Source organism: Crotalus tigris, unplaced genomic scaffold (assembly GCF_016545835.1).
Source record: "Crotalus tigris isolate CLP2741 ecotype Arizona unplaced genomic scaffold, ASM1654583v1 scf7180000017551.9496454, whole genome shotgun sequence".
Lineage (NCBI taxonomy): Eukaryota > Metazoa > Chordata > Lepidosauria > Squamata > Viperidae > Crotalus > Crotalus tigris.
The window spans coordinates 8,152,049-8,168,198 of NW_024096469.1; the positions used below are offsets into that span (position 1 = coordinate 8,152,049).

At 39.3% G+C, this 16,150-nt stretch overlaps 1 protein-coding gene across 3 annotated transcripts in view; it reads left to right on the plus strand.

The window, feature by feature from the left end:
* The first annotated feature begins 9,918 nt into the window (after positions 1-9,918).
* The window catches only part of BAIAP2 (BAR/IMD domain containing adaptor protein 2), a 175,499-nt gene continuing 169,267 nt past the window's right edge, over positions 9,919-16,150 (plus strand). For 2 of the 3 annotated variants that reach the window (XM_039346168.1, XM_039346177.1), the window contains exon 1: positions 9,919-10,142. In XM_039346168.1, coding sequence (XP_039202102.1) covers positions 10,065-10,142 — 78 coding nt within the window. In that variant the 5' untranslated portion in view covers positions 9,919-10,064. The remainder of the gene's footprint in view (positions 10,143-16,150) is intronic. The other variant, XM_039346186.1, reaches the window with a different exon arrangement.

Genomic DNA, 16,150 nt, shown 5'->3' on the forward strand with positions numbered 1-16,150 from the left:
ATTAATCCAGCCCTACCATTAACCCCTTAACACCACCACCACTGTTGGCATAATTTCTGTACATAAACAAGGAAACCAGGGTGAGTAGTTTGCTGTTCTCTTCTCCTTAACCATGTAGCCAGCTACAGAAACATGTTTTATATATATATATATGATACAGTCTATTTTTAGTAAGTAATTCTTTAAGTGTTATATTTGGGAGGGGGGGAAAGGAGGCAATTACATATGTTCCCAGGGCTCTAAATTCATCACAGCTTCTTTTCTTTAAACATCTCCCTTTTTGTTTTTGAGGATCTCACTGACTCCTTTCTACTAGATTTTTCATGATCTTCCCTTTCTTCCAGTTCAGTCACTTATGCTCATGTAATTGTTTTGTACTTGATCCGTATGCATGAACTTCCATTGTGCCGATAGCTCATTTTTATATTTAATCCACATTCAGCATCCCTTTGTGTTTGAGCTTTTACCACACACACACTTCTCAAGCACCCTATTCCCACTGCATTTAATTTACTTTTATGTTTTTTTTCCTGATATACTCTCCTCTCACTTCTGTATAACTAAATGGGCACAGCCATTTTCATTTCTTTCAACATTCATTCATTTCTCGCAACAAGCCTCATGCTACCTTTCTAAAACATTTACACATCTTAAAAATTTGACAACTTCAATCTATGTGAGTAGAATAAACATTCTATTCATAAACCTTCATTTTATTGCTCTGATTGTTCACCATTTTTTAATCTCACACACAACTGTTCACATTTCCTCTTCAAAACACAGTTACCACTTTTGATCTATTAATTTGCAAATCCATATTTCACGTTGCTTTGTACAAGTTCACATTCCTTGCAAATTGCTTGGCTTCTCAGCCAACAACATTGCACTGTTTGCATTATAAAAAGATGCATCCATTTACATTGCTGACCAACAAATCCTTAACCATACCATAAACATTTCTTATGTAATTGTCCACATCTGATCCACATTCTTATGCATTTATCTATAAATACTTCTTTGTCTTATTCCCTACTCAGTAAGCTTCAATTTTTTGGGTAAGTATTTTACCTATTGTCACACATGCTTTCTTCCCATCATATACCATTTTTATTACATTAAGTCACCCATTTTCAAATCCACATTTGTACAAAAGTTCCATAATTCAAGGCTATGCACTTTATCGTGTGCTTTCTCCGTTTTTAAGTTTTAATCAATTGAATTTTATAGTTTTAAAATGAGATTATATGTCCTTTAATTTTTAACTGGGAACTACCCAGCATTGATTGAAAGATGGACAACTATATAAATCTTTTAAATAAATAAATCAAAATGAACAAACCTGCAGCAAACTATTTCTCACCTACATACATTTCTCAATAAACTACTAAGAGCAAAATGTTGGTCCACAAATTGTGGTCCACATTTAACCCATATGTATATTTTAAAATTTCCATCAAAATTGCTGTTTTCTCTTTTCATCTTACTCCTCTCTTGCTCTCTTTGTACAGTCTTTGTTGTGTCTTTTTTCTGTATATATATTATACAACAATTTTCCTCATTTTTATAGCAGTTATGCTTGTTATCTGCACTTCCCCTCATCCATAGGTTCTTTTACTTCATTGTTCCATCAATAATTCTTTTTCATGCTTCCCATGAGCATAACTCAACACATTTCTATGGCAGTCTGAAACATAAGTCTTCTTCATTCCCTCTCAAGGCTCTTCTACATCCTCTTTATTTATGCCCACTTTTCATTCATTCTGTTGAAAGATTAATCTGTCTTCTAATTTTTTTATGCAGAATTCATATTTTTTTCAGTAGTTACTTTAATTTTCCTGCCTTGTCTTGCCTTGTTTTGTCTTCCATGTCCATAACTTCTCAAGACACTCTTGACACTGCTAAAAAACCCAAAGCTTTGTCTTCCGTTCAGGTTTCCAGGATGCATAGCTATTCCACCTGTCCCTTCTCATTTGGAATTTATGTGTGAAGAAAAAGTTGAAGAAGTGTAGAGCAAACACAGGTAGGTTATATATGGAAGTCAGCACCATCTCTGTCTCTCCTCCCTATCACCAGGTTCTTAAATAGAGATAGCATTAGTTACTAGTTGCAGAAAATGCCTGGTTAAAGAAGAAAAACCATTTTTCCAAAAATATATTCTTTGTCACATATAAAATTTCAGACTGTTTGGTCTTTGTTTGTTGCCTAAGAATCACAGCTTTCAGTAAAAGCAGGAGAGATTTTAGGCCCAAATAATCTCTTCCAAAAGCAGCCAAAGAACCATTTAGAAATAAAAAAAAAATGCTTTAAAAGCAACAGTTTGGCAACAGGAAACTTAACTGTGGACACATATTAAATTCACTGAAAATTTCCAATGTCCTGGAGTCAGATCAGAAAGAATTTACTGGCTAAGAGGGGCAATGGCATCTTAGGAAAACCCACATGTATATTTTGGAGACTTTTTCATTGTAGCTTTCTTTTCTTCTGATCATCAGCACCCAAGTCTACTGGTACAACTAAAAGTAGTATAGTAGTATAAATCCATTTATTTGGCTTTTGTAAACTTGTGCAGTGTTGTTGACAAAGTGCTGGGCTTCAATTGGATAGAGGTGCTGGGTTCTGATTTCTACTTATTCCTAAAGCTTAATGAAACCATGGCGCTAATTCTTCACTTAACCATCTATGGTTCTTTTGAGGGTAAGATGACAAGGAATCATTCCAAGTTAGATTTTTACATTTCTAGGAGAATGGGTGAGGTTTAAAAAAAAAAAAAAAACAACAACCTGGTTTTGGTCTAATCCATTTTCAAGTGACTACTCACCTGCTGGTTTCTAATTACATCTGGGAAAAAATGTAGGGAAGAAAAAATAATAAGTCCTGAGGAAACCAGGAAATGGCTGAGGTTTATTTCTCACAAGCAGAAGTGGAGGAAGGGATAACAATGCTTTCTCCATTGCACCACATCAGGCTGCAGAGGGGGTCTTCGAGGACTAAACCATGATTAGGGTCTCCTTCTAAAATCATTATCAGTGTAGAGAAATAGGTACCTTGGGAAAGGCCCAGCCTAATCTTGTTATCTATTAATAACTAATCGACTTAGCTATTTAAGTAGAAGAACATTGAATTATGTCAACTCACATCATCAGTCTGGAGTAACACAACTCAAATAGCACAAGTTTGCCATCTCATCTGCTGTTTCTGAGAACTAAGCCAGAAAGGGGAAAAAAAAAATCAGAGTAGGCTCTTCTGAGTGGGAGTTAATGTGTGGGACATGAAAAAAAAGGACATCTTTAGAGAATTTCTGCTTGAATATTATTTGTTCCCGAGTATTTATATTTTTATTCTTTCCCCCATTAAATGTTCTTGGATTATGTATTTTACTTTAAATATAGTAAAAAATAGAATAAAAAATACATAATCATAAATATATCCATTAAATATGGATGAAAGCAGCACCATGGAGAGTAGAGACAAAGGCCTCTGTTTAAATACATCTTTCACCTGAGAAATCTCTCTTTTGTACAAAACAATTAAATAAAAAATCTGTTACTAGGCAAATCTTGGGGAGGGAGTTCCCCAGACTGGTTGCCACAGCAGAAAATTCTTTCTCTTTCTTTATTTGGCATCAGCCTTCCTTCTGAAATGTATAGTTTCTCAGTTGGTTGATATGAACAAAGGTATTTCTGTAAGAATATCATTCTTGAGCCATGAGCCATGTAGACTTTTGCAGGTAAATGTCCAACTTGAATTGGATTGGACTTAAGCCAGAAGCAAATAAATCCTTTTCAGTTTCAAAGCAACAGAAAATATGTGTTCCCAACAATTTATTTTGGTTAAAATATTCCTTGCTATGCTTCCAGACCACCTTCAAGGACAACTTTATGTGGTAATCTAAAATAGAAGATTATTGGAGAATGGATAAACAGTAGCTAAATTATCCAAAGAATGATACAGTCAAAGGCACACTTTTGTCATTGAGATTAGTTGGGTCTTTAGTAGCAATCCATGAATTCTGAGTATCCTGCCGCATATTACTATTCAAATTAAACTACTCTTTATTAATGGGAATCACTCCTTAAAAGCCCAAGCAATATGACAATCTCATCACCCAGGCCTTTGTAGACATGAACGCATACACTTATAAGAGAAACATAACCCATATAACTGGTCAATTATCAGATACTGTAATTCTTTATGTGTTTCCAAAATATGAATTTGTCACAATTGATTTAAAGGGTACATTTCTACCAAGACTACCTCTTAACCGCTTGCTCATTTCACCATGAGTTCTTATACTGATGCTATTACTTTAAATGTCTACAGTTTTGCAGCTTATCAAGTAATTATTAAGGAAGCAGAGGAAGTAACATCTATAGCAGGGGTGTCAATCTGCTGGCCCACAGGCCGGTTGCGTTATGCCAAAACCACACCCACCCCAGTGCCGGCAATGGAAAAAAAGTTGTGATACGTCGCAACACATCACGTGACACTGCGAGTTTGACATCCCTGATCTATAGTGTTGTCTCCCCAATGGATGGGAGGGGTGTTACAAACAGAGGTGTGTGTGTGTGTGTGTGTGTGTGTGTGTGTGTGTGTGTGTGTGTGAGAGAGAGAGAGAGAGAGAGAGAGAGAGACAGAGACAGAGAGAGACAGAGACAGAGGGGGGAGAGAGAGGGGGAGATAGAGAGAGAAAGAAAGGAAGAGAGAGAGGGAGAGAGACTAACCCACAGGTTGAAAAAGATATTGGCATTAAGGTACACTGATTATTTTTTAATAATGATGAATGATGAAACTGCCTGGATCTCAGTTCTGCATTCCATTTTTTGGAATTACATTACTGGCTTTCAAAAAGTTATGAAATTTGTCATAGTATGGTCATCAACTTAAGTGGGTTGACTCAGTAAAATTAGTTGCTAATCAACAAATCTGGATGTAATAATACAACTCCTTCAATTTTGCACTTGCTGGTTAACATGCCAGCTGGTCAGAATGTTTGAAGATGATAGAAGTGGTGATCCAAAATTTTTGGAGGGGATTAGATTAGTGATAGCTCCCCCCCATCGGGATTAATTATATTTGAAGCAGAGAAGTGTGATATACTTGAGTGTTGGATGTTAGTAAAATGGAGGCATGAAAAGTATTACAGAAACCTGCTGAAACGGAAAAACTGCTCAGAAGTTCGAGAGAAAAGGCAGGGAAGGGTGTGCTGTAGACTAAGTTACCTTTATGTCAAAGAATTTACGTTCCATAAACAACAGTTCATAAATGGAGGATGCTTTGGGTGCTATATCATTGCCTAAAAGAACATTAATGGAAGAGATTTCCTATAATCTCCCTCCTTGACCAAGAAGTTAAACCTAACCTATAGAGGAAAATGAATTTCAAGATATATCTGAAGAAGACAATGGTAATTGTTGAGTTTGTTCATCCTTACATATATTGGAGAGGGTTTTTTTTCCTGCATGCAATAAAGCGATCACATTTCCAATACTCTAAATGATAGGAGTGAGATTTGGAGAAGCATATACTAAAGAACATTTGAATATAAACAACAACATTCTTCAAATATTTCCTGGAACAGGAAATTGACCTGGGAAACCATTGGGTCATTGGATGATGTGATAGTTTGTTAAAATGTATTATCTATACATTTTATATATATTCTATATCTTTCCCTGCAAGAGCTCAAGGCAACGTACAGAGCATTGACTTCTTCATTTTTCTATACAATAACTGTCCTATAAGATGTTGACACTCTAGAAAGAGTGCAGAGAAGAACAAAGGTAATCAGGGGATTGAAAGCTAAAACATATGAGGAACGGTTGCAGGAATTGGGTATGTCTATGTTCTAATTCTAATCCAGCCATGCTGAGTCAGGAATTCTGGGAGTTGAAGTCCACAAGTCATAAAACAGCCAAGGTTGCCTACCCCTGGTCTAGTTTAATGAAAAGAAGGACTACACGATGGCAGTGTTCCAATATCTCAGGGGCTGCCACAAAGAAGAGGGACTCAACCTATTCCCCAAAGCACCTGAAGGCAGGACAAGAAGCAATGGATGGAAACTAACCAACCTAGAACTAAGGTGAAATTTCTTGACAATTAGAACAATTCATCAGTGGAATGACTTGCCTCCGGAAATTGTGGGTGCTCCACCATTGGAGTTTTTAAGACAAGATTGGACAACAATTTCTCTGAAATGACATAGGGTTTCCTGCTTGAGCAGGGGGTTGGACTAGAAGACCTCCAAGGTCCCTTCCAACTCTGTTATTCTGTTATTCCATACTGTAGCTTGGGCTGGGAGTGGCCAAGTGACCCATAGTCACTGGTTAAGAATTTTCATGGGTGTGGGTAGACCTCAACATGGGTCTCCCTAGTCCTAGTCCAGGACCTTAACCTCTGCACTAGGCTGGCTGCAAGCATTAATGGAAGGTAGGGAAATATTGGTGACATGGAACTAATTCTTCACTCAATCAGTTATCAAATTTATATAGCTGTCCATCTACCAAATTTCACTTTGGGCAGAGTACCATAAAAAACCTATAGAAAACAAACATCCAAAATTCCACAATAAAAATTTTATATTATTTATTTAAAAGCCTAAAAGACAGCATCTTTGGTGTTACAAACAAGGTAGCCATCTCAGCAATTCTCCATTTCCTTCCATGCCGGTTGACAGAGCCATGTTTTGAGGGACTCCCAGAAAACTGCCAAGAATGGATTCACTTTATTTCTCTCTTCACTGCTAAGGATGTAATACAAATACCGATGCCTGAACTGGCTTTTTCAAGAGAAATATAGGACAAACTTAGATAAATAGAGGTAATGAGTGCTAAAAGTAAAATTAACAAACTAAAAAATAAATCTTTAGGTTCACCCAAGAGTTCTTGAAGAACTTAAATACGAAATCGCTGATCTTTTTGCTAAAATATGAATCTTCTCTTTAACCTTGGCATTTTTCCTTGAGAAAGGAAAACAGCCATTGAGACCACAATTTTTAAAAATGGACTTAGGGGCAATGTAAGAAACGTAACATCTTAGCATTTGCTCTGGAGAAAATTGCTGATATTATTAAAGGTAAAATAATCATATAACTAGAAGGAGTCTTGTTGAAAAGCAACTAACATAGCTTCCACAAAGGTAAGTCAGGTCCCACTTCCTATTTAGATTTGAAGGAATCAACAAGTACGTAGATAGGAATAACCCAATAAGTATTTTCTACTTAGATTTTTTCAAGGCTCCTTTGACAAAGTCTCTCACCAAGGACTCCAGAGAAAAGTGGCAACTAATTAAAAATGGGTGAGTAAAGAAGAATAAATGGATAATTCCCACACTGGTAAGGCATGTGTAGAATAAGGTCTTTTATTCTTGGTACCAATCTTTTTAATCTGCCTATAAATTATTGGCAGTTGAGCAATAAGTATGCTTTGCTGATGAAACCAAACTGCTTAAGGTGGTAAAATAAAAAAATGGTTTGTTAAGAATCTTGCCAAATGTGATGAATTAACTTCAAAATGGCAAATATAGTTCACTGTAAATAAGTATACAGTGACATGTTAGAATAAAAAAAAAATCCATATTTCATTAATGAGACCTGAGCTAGTAATGGTTGGCCAGGAAAGGTATCTTTGATTCATGGTAGACAATTCAATGAAAAAAATCAACCCACTGTGCAGCTCCTGTAAAACACATACACACACACACAAAACCCCCATAAAAGAATACAATTCCATGTTTGAAATTGGAATTGAGAATAGAACGTTCAATATAATAATGTTCTGATACGTTTATGTGTCAAGAACACAAGCTCTGAAGAATTGTAGGCAGTTCAAATTAGCAGTCCAAAAGGATGTTATAGAATTTGAAAAGCTGAAAAAATGACAACCAAACTGATTAACAGAGTAACAGCTCCTTTACAAGAAATGATTACAGCAGCCAGGACTGTTTGGCCTTGAATCAAGGAAATAAGCATGCAGGGTGAGGGGAGACAAGCATGCAGGATGTTGTGAGCTTTTCTTCTTCTCCTCTCACAATATAATAATTCAAAACCAGCTTCTGAATTAAAGGCAGAGAAACATGGGATCAGCAAACTACTTTTGTTACACAGTGCATAGTTAAATTCTGGACTTCACTACCAGCAGTTGTAGTAATTTCAACCAGTTTAGATGGGACGGCTCAGGTTTGCAAGATTAGATAATCAGTGACTACTAATACCGATGACTGTTTATTACCTTTTGAATCACAGCTTGCTGTAATACTGAATGCTGGGAAGTGATAGCAGAGAGGGGTAATTTATTTATTTACCAAATATTTAAGGTCATCGGACTCCATAATGATTCTGGGTGACATACAATACCAAAACCAGTCAAAAACAGTATAAAGAGGAAAGAAGGAGCAATCAAACACCCAACCTAAAGATAAACTATTCCATTAATGCAGTGTTTCCCAAATTTGACAATTTTAAGGCATGAGGACTTCAACTCCCAGAATTCCACAGCGTTGCTGGCTGTGGAATTCTGGGAGTTGAAGTCCTCATGCCTTAAAATTGTCAAGTTTGGGAAACACTGCATTAATGGAATAGTTTATCTTTAGGTTGGGTGGAATAGGTAGGTAGGGACCATGTGGATCTGTGGGGAGAAGCCGCTACCTGGACTCCATTGAATGAAACTTTAATGGCTCATGCTAATTCTGTTTGACAGGAAGGGCAGGCAGAAGCTATAGGATGAATGGTCCCTCAGATAACCAAGCCCTTTGCCATGAAGAGTTTTATAGCTGATCATCACTATTTTGAATTGTATCTGGCAGCCAGCTGGTAGCCATTGTAGCTCATGAAGCAGAGGGATTACATGGGTACATTGTGGCATATCCATCATTTCTTGTGCCACTGCATTCCGGACCATTTCAGAGGGGTAGCTCTGTGTAAAGTATATGGCCATAGGCCTCCAGATCCAAGAATGAGGGCAACTGACGCATAAGAGAGCTCTGTGCAACTCATGTAGCTCCAGCCACAGCTACACCCTGCGTTTCTGGGACAAGTACACAAGTCCAGCAAAGTTGAACGCTTCCAAACAGAGGGACAATCTGGACCAGATGGTCCAAATAACCTCAACCACTCAGTTTTCCTTGGGTTGATCCTGAGTCTATTCCTCCCCATCCGGACCCTCATAGCCTGCTGCCAGTGGGCAAAGGGTGAAAATATACTCCTGTTCTCCAGAAGTGTATCCATTTGCCCATTGTGATACAGAATGCTGGACATGGTGAAAGCATGGTCTGATTCAACCAAGGCCATTGTTACATTCAGGATGATAAGGTTTCAGGTATACATTCACTCTTGATCAGATCAGCTCCTAGCACAACACTAAAAAGCCAACCAGTGTGTGTGTGGGGGGGGGGGGAGTGGATAGGGGTTCATGGGTGACTACCATTCTGGATTGCTGCAATCACAGGTTGTTTAGCGTGAACATTCCGCAGAAGTCGTCCGAGTAGACATTACGCATGAGGAGCGAAGCCCTCTTTCACCCTCCGTTACGTGAGGGCGCCAGCGACGGGACGGAATCGTTCCGCATACTTTCTCACTTTCTTGCTCGTGGGCGGGCGAGAGAGATTGCGTGTTTGTTTGTTTGTTTTGTTTGTTCTCGGAGTTCTTGGTGTGAGGCGGCGCACAAGAAGGTGGCGGAGCGCCGCAGGTCTGACTGGGCTGTGGGCGGCGAATGAAAGTGGGTGGTGCGCCCCGGTGCGCGCGTGTGGGCATTGCCTGACTCCGCCCACCCCCCCCCCCGGGCGCCCCCTCGCTCCAGCCTCCACTCTGACTCCGCTTCGCCTTCCGCCTGCCTGCCTTTCCCAGGCGGCGCTCCTTGAGGCAACCGCCAGGGCAGAGCAACGCGGGGCAGGCGGAGCTGGGGGCGGGTGGAGGCGGAGGCGGCTGCTGGGGGATGCGCCCGGCCCTGAGAGGCCATATAAAGCGTCGCGCCTCTCCCCGTCGCTTCGCCTGTAACGTCCACGGATCTTAGCTGTGGTGGCGGCCGTCGCTCTCCCGTGCTCTCAGTGGAGTCTTGCGTCCTGACCAGTCTATGGTGTTTCCTGGAGCCCCCGGCACCGTCATGTCGCGCTCGGAAGAGGTGCACAGGGTCACCGAGAATGTCTACAAGGTTAGAGCCGGATCGTCTTCGGGAGAGGGGCGGGGATCGGGATCGGGCACCAGGCTGTGCCGTGCCCGAGGCATTTGGACCAACTTCTCGCCCTGTCCCGGGCTGCCTGAATCTTTTTGGCCATAGCGGGACTCTCTGCCTTTAGCGCACTCTTCTTCCACCACCGCCCGGCCGCGTCTGGCAGAGATACGTGCTCGTTTTCTTTGTGTGCTTTGCGGAGTGGCGATCACCTGTTGCAGGATTTTGTACCTTTCCTGGCTTGCACTTCTCACCCAGGTGTTCAGGTCGTCGTGATCTTTCCGCCCTGTTTGTCGGGTGTCTTTTCACCTTGAAGCAAGTTCTTTTAAAACCCATATATATATACATGCTGTACCTTTCTTGGATTCTCCCGATTCTGCCGCCCAGGGCTTGCTTGCTTGCTTGCTTGCTTGCTTTCTCCCCTACCTCGGCATTGGTCGTTTCGTAATTTCGAAAAGAATATAACCCAATTCCACCTAAACTCTTTCACTGCTTCCCCCCCCCTCTTTCTTATGAGGGGATGCTGTGGAGACTTGATTGAAAACCACATTTCCTTGGGCGAGAAGAGAGTGTGTGTGTTTGTGTATGTGTGAGCGACTCGCGTATGTATGAGTTTCCCTGAGAAAAGGGGGAGCGAACCATAAAGAACAGACTCATTTGCCAAGCAAGCGAGAAAGCAGCAACTCTAATCTCCTCTCTTTCAGTATAGTGTACTTGGTTTGCTTCACAAGAATTCCAGTTTTTAGGCAAAAAACAGCATTTAGCTTCTTCCTTCTACCTGGTTAATATCCACTGCATTGGTCTGAAGGTTTAGTTGCTCTCTATCAAGTATTCCTAGGCAGGAAACATTATCTCTTTATTTAAGATTAAGATTGTTCCTCTTCCCTGTCTCTGCCTTTTTTTGCCTCTCCTTTTTGTTTAAATAGGGAGGAAATAGATTTTGTCCTAAAAAGGGTGGGAAAGCTTATGTAAGAGTACAGGTGATTTGTATGTGGGAGTATTTTTTAAATAACTTATTTCTTTTTGTATTAAAATGAAAAACCATGTTCTACACTGGATTCTTTATTGTTCTGGTTGAAAAATTATTTCTGGAAAAAAATGCTAAAGAACAGAAACAATCTTTCCCTCCATGTCAACACGCACTTCCTGGTACATGATTCTGTGGTAAAACCTTCATCCTTTATTTGCTTTTGATGTGGTTCCTAATGGAATGCAATGGTCTTAAAAATGACTTCTGTGTCCAGAATTGTAAAAGTCCCAGGGCACTGGTAACATTACAGAGTTGGATTACTCTAAAAGCTGAGATCTCTCTACATGCTTGTAGGTATTCATGGTTTCCTTAGAGGCTGTTCTGAGGCTTTTGTGGAATAGAAAATGCTCCCCTTCTAAACTGTTTCTCTGCTAGGTGAAATCACTGCTCCCAGCATGGCATGTTAGTTGCACCCTTTCAGTGATGTCATTTTAATTTTTACATTATTGGGTTCATTGATTGTATTTTAATTGGTATAACCAAGTTGTTAAGAAATAGGTTATTTTAAAAGAAGGTATGGGAACATAATTCTAGAAGGGCATAAGATGGCAATTACACAAAAACAACCATTATTACACTCATTGAGTTAATAGCTAGTTGGCTAGCATGCCATTCAAAAGCATTTATTCCTTAGTAAGCAAGGAACTGCTAATTCAGGTGGTTCTTCATGGTCTATTTGCATGAAGTGCAATAATTTAGCTTCATGCCTAATCCAGTGCTACATGCAAATAGGTCTGTACTATTTACCACCTGCACATATGTCACATGCAGAAATCATAGCCTGAGAGCACAGATGGTGCTGTGGGGGGTGGGTGGGGGGGGAGAGGGTGAGAGAGAAAGAGAGCTGTTGATGGAAGTCTTCCAACACAATGTCATACTTGAAAGAACAAGTATACTTGTTCTATCTTGTGCAAGGAACCAAGTGCATTGGGATTGGCGTATGGTTGTTTGCCCTGCCCCCCTTGTCCCTAATGTGTTTGGGAACAGTGGTGTAGCTTTCTGTGTTTTCTGTCAACAGGGAAACATTTTCAGTATAAAGTTAGAATATATGCATTTGAGAATGCTGTTTCGCCCTTTTTTCCAATTGTACTTCAACAAGAAATATCATTAGGCCAGTAATTTGTTCTGTGTTAAATCTTTTTTTTTTTATATTAATGAATCTTTGAAATTTTAATCTCTCAGACCCTTGCCTTTGACATTTTCCTGAAAATATTCTTTTAAATTAATATGTTCTACTTCAGTAGACCCTGTGAACCACACTTAATCAAATCTTATTTAACTTAGGAATGTTATGCAGGCTGTCATGCATTAAACCAGATTTAGTTACTGTGTTATCTGGGGTCAGTCTCTGTTCCTTCATTTAGACCAGTGGTTCTTAACCTTTTTGAACAAATCGCCCCCTTGAGCCAATGAGGACATTGTCATCGCCCCCCCCCCCCAACATAACCTGTCAATCACAACATAGGAAATAATTCTTCAGTTTATGCAAACACTTTTTTTGTTTTCTTTAAAATTGTCATCAGGACATATCGATACAAATAGTTTATTTCCAGTCTTTTTCCCACATCTCAACTGTGTGAAAAAATTTGGTGCCACCCAGCACTTTAGTCCCAAACTTTGTGATACATGTATTTCATTATTATCTTATTTATTCAAGACACTTAAATGTAATCACCACTAAAAACAAAATTCAATTGCAAGAAAGTGAAATGCCTGAAAAGAAAAACAGTAACATTTAATGACTGAATTACAAGTGAAATTTAAGACGCAAAAAGAAATATAAAAAGGGCATAAGAACAAACGCAATGCAGGAACTAAGAATTTCAAGACGAAAACTCTGAAACTAAATTAAGATTTGAGGAAAGTATATATAGTCACGCACACTGTAAAAAGGATTAAAAAGACACAAAGAAAGTATAATATCAAACTGGAGTGCACACTAAAAAAGTACAATACAAAGAGTACAATACAAAATGTTTTACAGAACACAACAAAAATTTGAAAACAAAGCTGAAAACTCAAACTGTGACGTCAACATTACAGCTGACATCCCAGGGGACAGCCACTCAGCATGCAATGTTTCGAAAGAAGCGCTCCCCCCTCCATCACTGCCCATTCTGGCCAATGGCGCACTACTGTATGGGTAGAGGGTGCTGCACAATGCGCATGAAGATAAGCGATGCGTATTCACATATGTACGGCATTCTGTATTGAAGCTAGTTGGAGGAACATTTGAAAATACAATTCAATCCACTAAGAGCGAGCGATCTGACGTTTCTGTACGACGGATATACAGCGATTCACTGTATGAAAGTCTCAAAAGTGTCCTCAAAACTTCTCGCTCCATCGCCCCCATATTGCCCCCTTTTTGTTCCTTTGCCCCCGTGTTGCCCCGTTTCATTCCATCGCCCCCCTGAAAAATGAAATTGCCCCCTGGGGGGCAATATCGCCCAGGTTAAGAACCACTGATTTAAATTAATGAAACATTAAATTATCTAGGAGAAGAATGAGGCATCTAAAGTATTAGACTCTCACCATTTAGCCCTATGTGATATTGAAAAGCTTTCTTTTTTTGTTCTTTATCCTGGGCTTTTTGCATATTTTGGTACAAAGTCATCTTGGCCATTTCAGGTTCTGTCTTTCAGCAAGACTGTCTCTCCTTTCTTCTTCTTCTTCTTCTTCTTCTTCTTCTTCTTCTTCTTCTTCTTCTTCTTCTTCTTCTTCTTCTTCTTCTTCTTCTTCTTCTTCTTCTTCTTCTTCTTCTTCTTCTTCTTCTTCTTCTTCTTCTTCTTCTTCTTCTTCTTCTTCTTCTTCTTCTTCTTCTTCTTCTTCTTCTTCTTCTTCTTCTTCTTCTTCTTCTTCTTCTTCTTCTTCTTCTTCTTCTTCTTCTTCTTCTTCTTCTTCTTCTTCTTCTTCTTCTTCTTCTTCTTCTTCTTCTTCTTCTTCTTCTTCTTCTTCTTCTTCTTCTTCTTCTTCTTCTTCTTCTTCTTCTTCTTCTTCTTCTTCTTCTTCTTCTTCTTCTGAACAAGTTTATGTATTTCTTCTGAACAAGTTTATGTATTGTATTTTTTGAATCCAAATAACTTTGAAAGCAAGATTTTTTTATGTTGAATAGTATCTACTCCCTTCAACAAAGCAAATGTTCTTTAAAATAGTGGAATAAGAGCTCTTGAAACCCATTGTGCAAAGTTGCATTTTCAACAGGACTTAATTTAATCGCGATTAATACCCATACATGCATATTGTTTCGGTAAAGACTCCAGTCATAGAGGGGCAGATATTGTTTTGGTTTTTAATGGAAGATAGAAATGCTTTTGAGTTAATGCTTAAGATCTATGCAGTTTGGTAGCTTTGCCTTCTCATGGAAAGTTTCTTATCTGCATCTCTGGTATTTCCAAGTGGTCCACTATCCAAGGGTAATTCAAGTTGGCCTTGTTTAGCTTTGGAGAGCACCCTAAGTCAGCAAGGGGGTGCTGTCTGTGGTTTTTAATGCCATAGTCCTAAATAGATGCATTGTGTTTATAATAAGGACTATTGGTTATCATTTGAAACTTATTTAAAGATAAATATAGACCTAATTACAATTGTGTTGGTATAGTATTTGGAGAAGCTTCCCTGGTCCAGGCTCTGGATTTACACACCATGCTAAATCAGTAATAGGCAAACTTTTGGTTGCCATTGGTTACTTTTAATACATTTGATGGGGCATTAAAGGCTGCAGTGGCTCTGGCAACAATGCCAAATGGATACGAATGATTTATGCATGCAGGGAGAGTCAGCATTTTCCATTTCTTTTTCCAGTTTTGGGTTGTAGGTGGTTGCCAGGCCTTCAGGGTAGATTAGATTAGGCCACTGCTTGTCAAGGGCCAGGGAAATCGTGAGATCCAGGCAGTTCAAATGTGGGTATAAAGATTTATTGCAAGTTTAAGCTTTCTGAAAGAATCTGAACTACTAATGACCCAAGCAAATTGACAGTAGATAAGAGTAGAAGGTGGGCTGGAATTAGCTCTATTGTGGCTGTGAAGGGACTCATGACCGATGACATGTTTGACCTCTCCCTTGGGCTCAGCCTGGTCATCTCCTACACTGCTATTTCTATTGTAAAGCTACAATAACAGAATCTTACAAGTCTGAATGTGCTTCCCTCCTCTTTTCTTTTAATTTTTGTGAGGGTCTTGTCTGAAACATTGGCTTAGGGTCCACTCCTGCCTGGACTCTGTCTTCCTTTATGTGACTGTTGACTTGGTAGCAACTCTTCTTCCTGTTCCGCAAGGCCATTCCTGCTGCTTTTACAATGATGGTTTGTGATTTTTTTTTTCTTTATTGACCAAAGACTGTTTTCGGGATTACATTGCAGGTTTCCTGAAGCTTCCCTCCTGCTCAAAAATAGTAGAAGGCTATAGTGTTGATCGGATACTGACATCTTACCCTTTTCTATAGTAAGGCAGTACTTGTCTATACCTGGTTTATCAAACCACCTCTAATGGCTTAGACCAGAATGACAGAAGTCACCTTAAGGCTGAGTACAATGTATGTACTCTTATCAGGGTGATTTGTAAACTATGAATTATAACTTAGCAATGACTCATTGTTTCTCCTTGCAAGTGTTTGCTGAGTATGCAGCCACTGCAGTGGACCCTAATATTCTGCAGAACTGCACAGTGCTGCATCCCTCACCATTGGCCATGGCAGTTGGGAGTTATACCAAGTTAGAAATAATTCTATGGTATGGGTCTCCATTTGCTTAAGCATTAAGAAACAGCTATGTAGCTATAAACCACTGTTCCCATTCTGCAACGGGATATGTTTGGCAAGCAAGGTTAAGGGTGTCACTGTCTTATATGTTAGGTGCAGATTATTAAATTTATCTCTAAATCAAAACTATGTAATATAGGTTGCTGCACTGAAATAATAGAATAACAAAATAATAGAGTTGGAAGGGACCTTGGAGGTCTTCTAG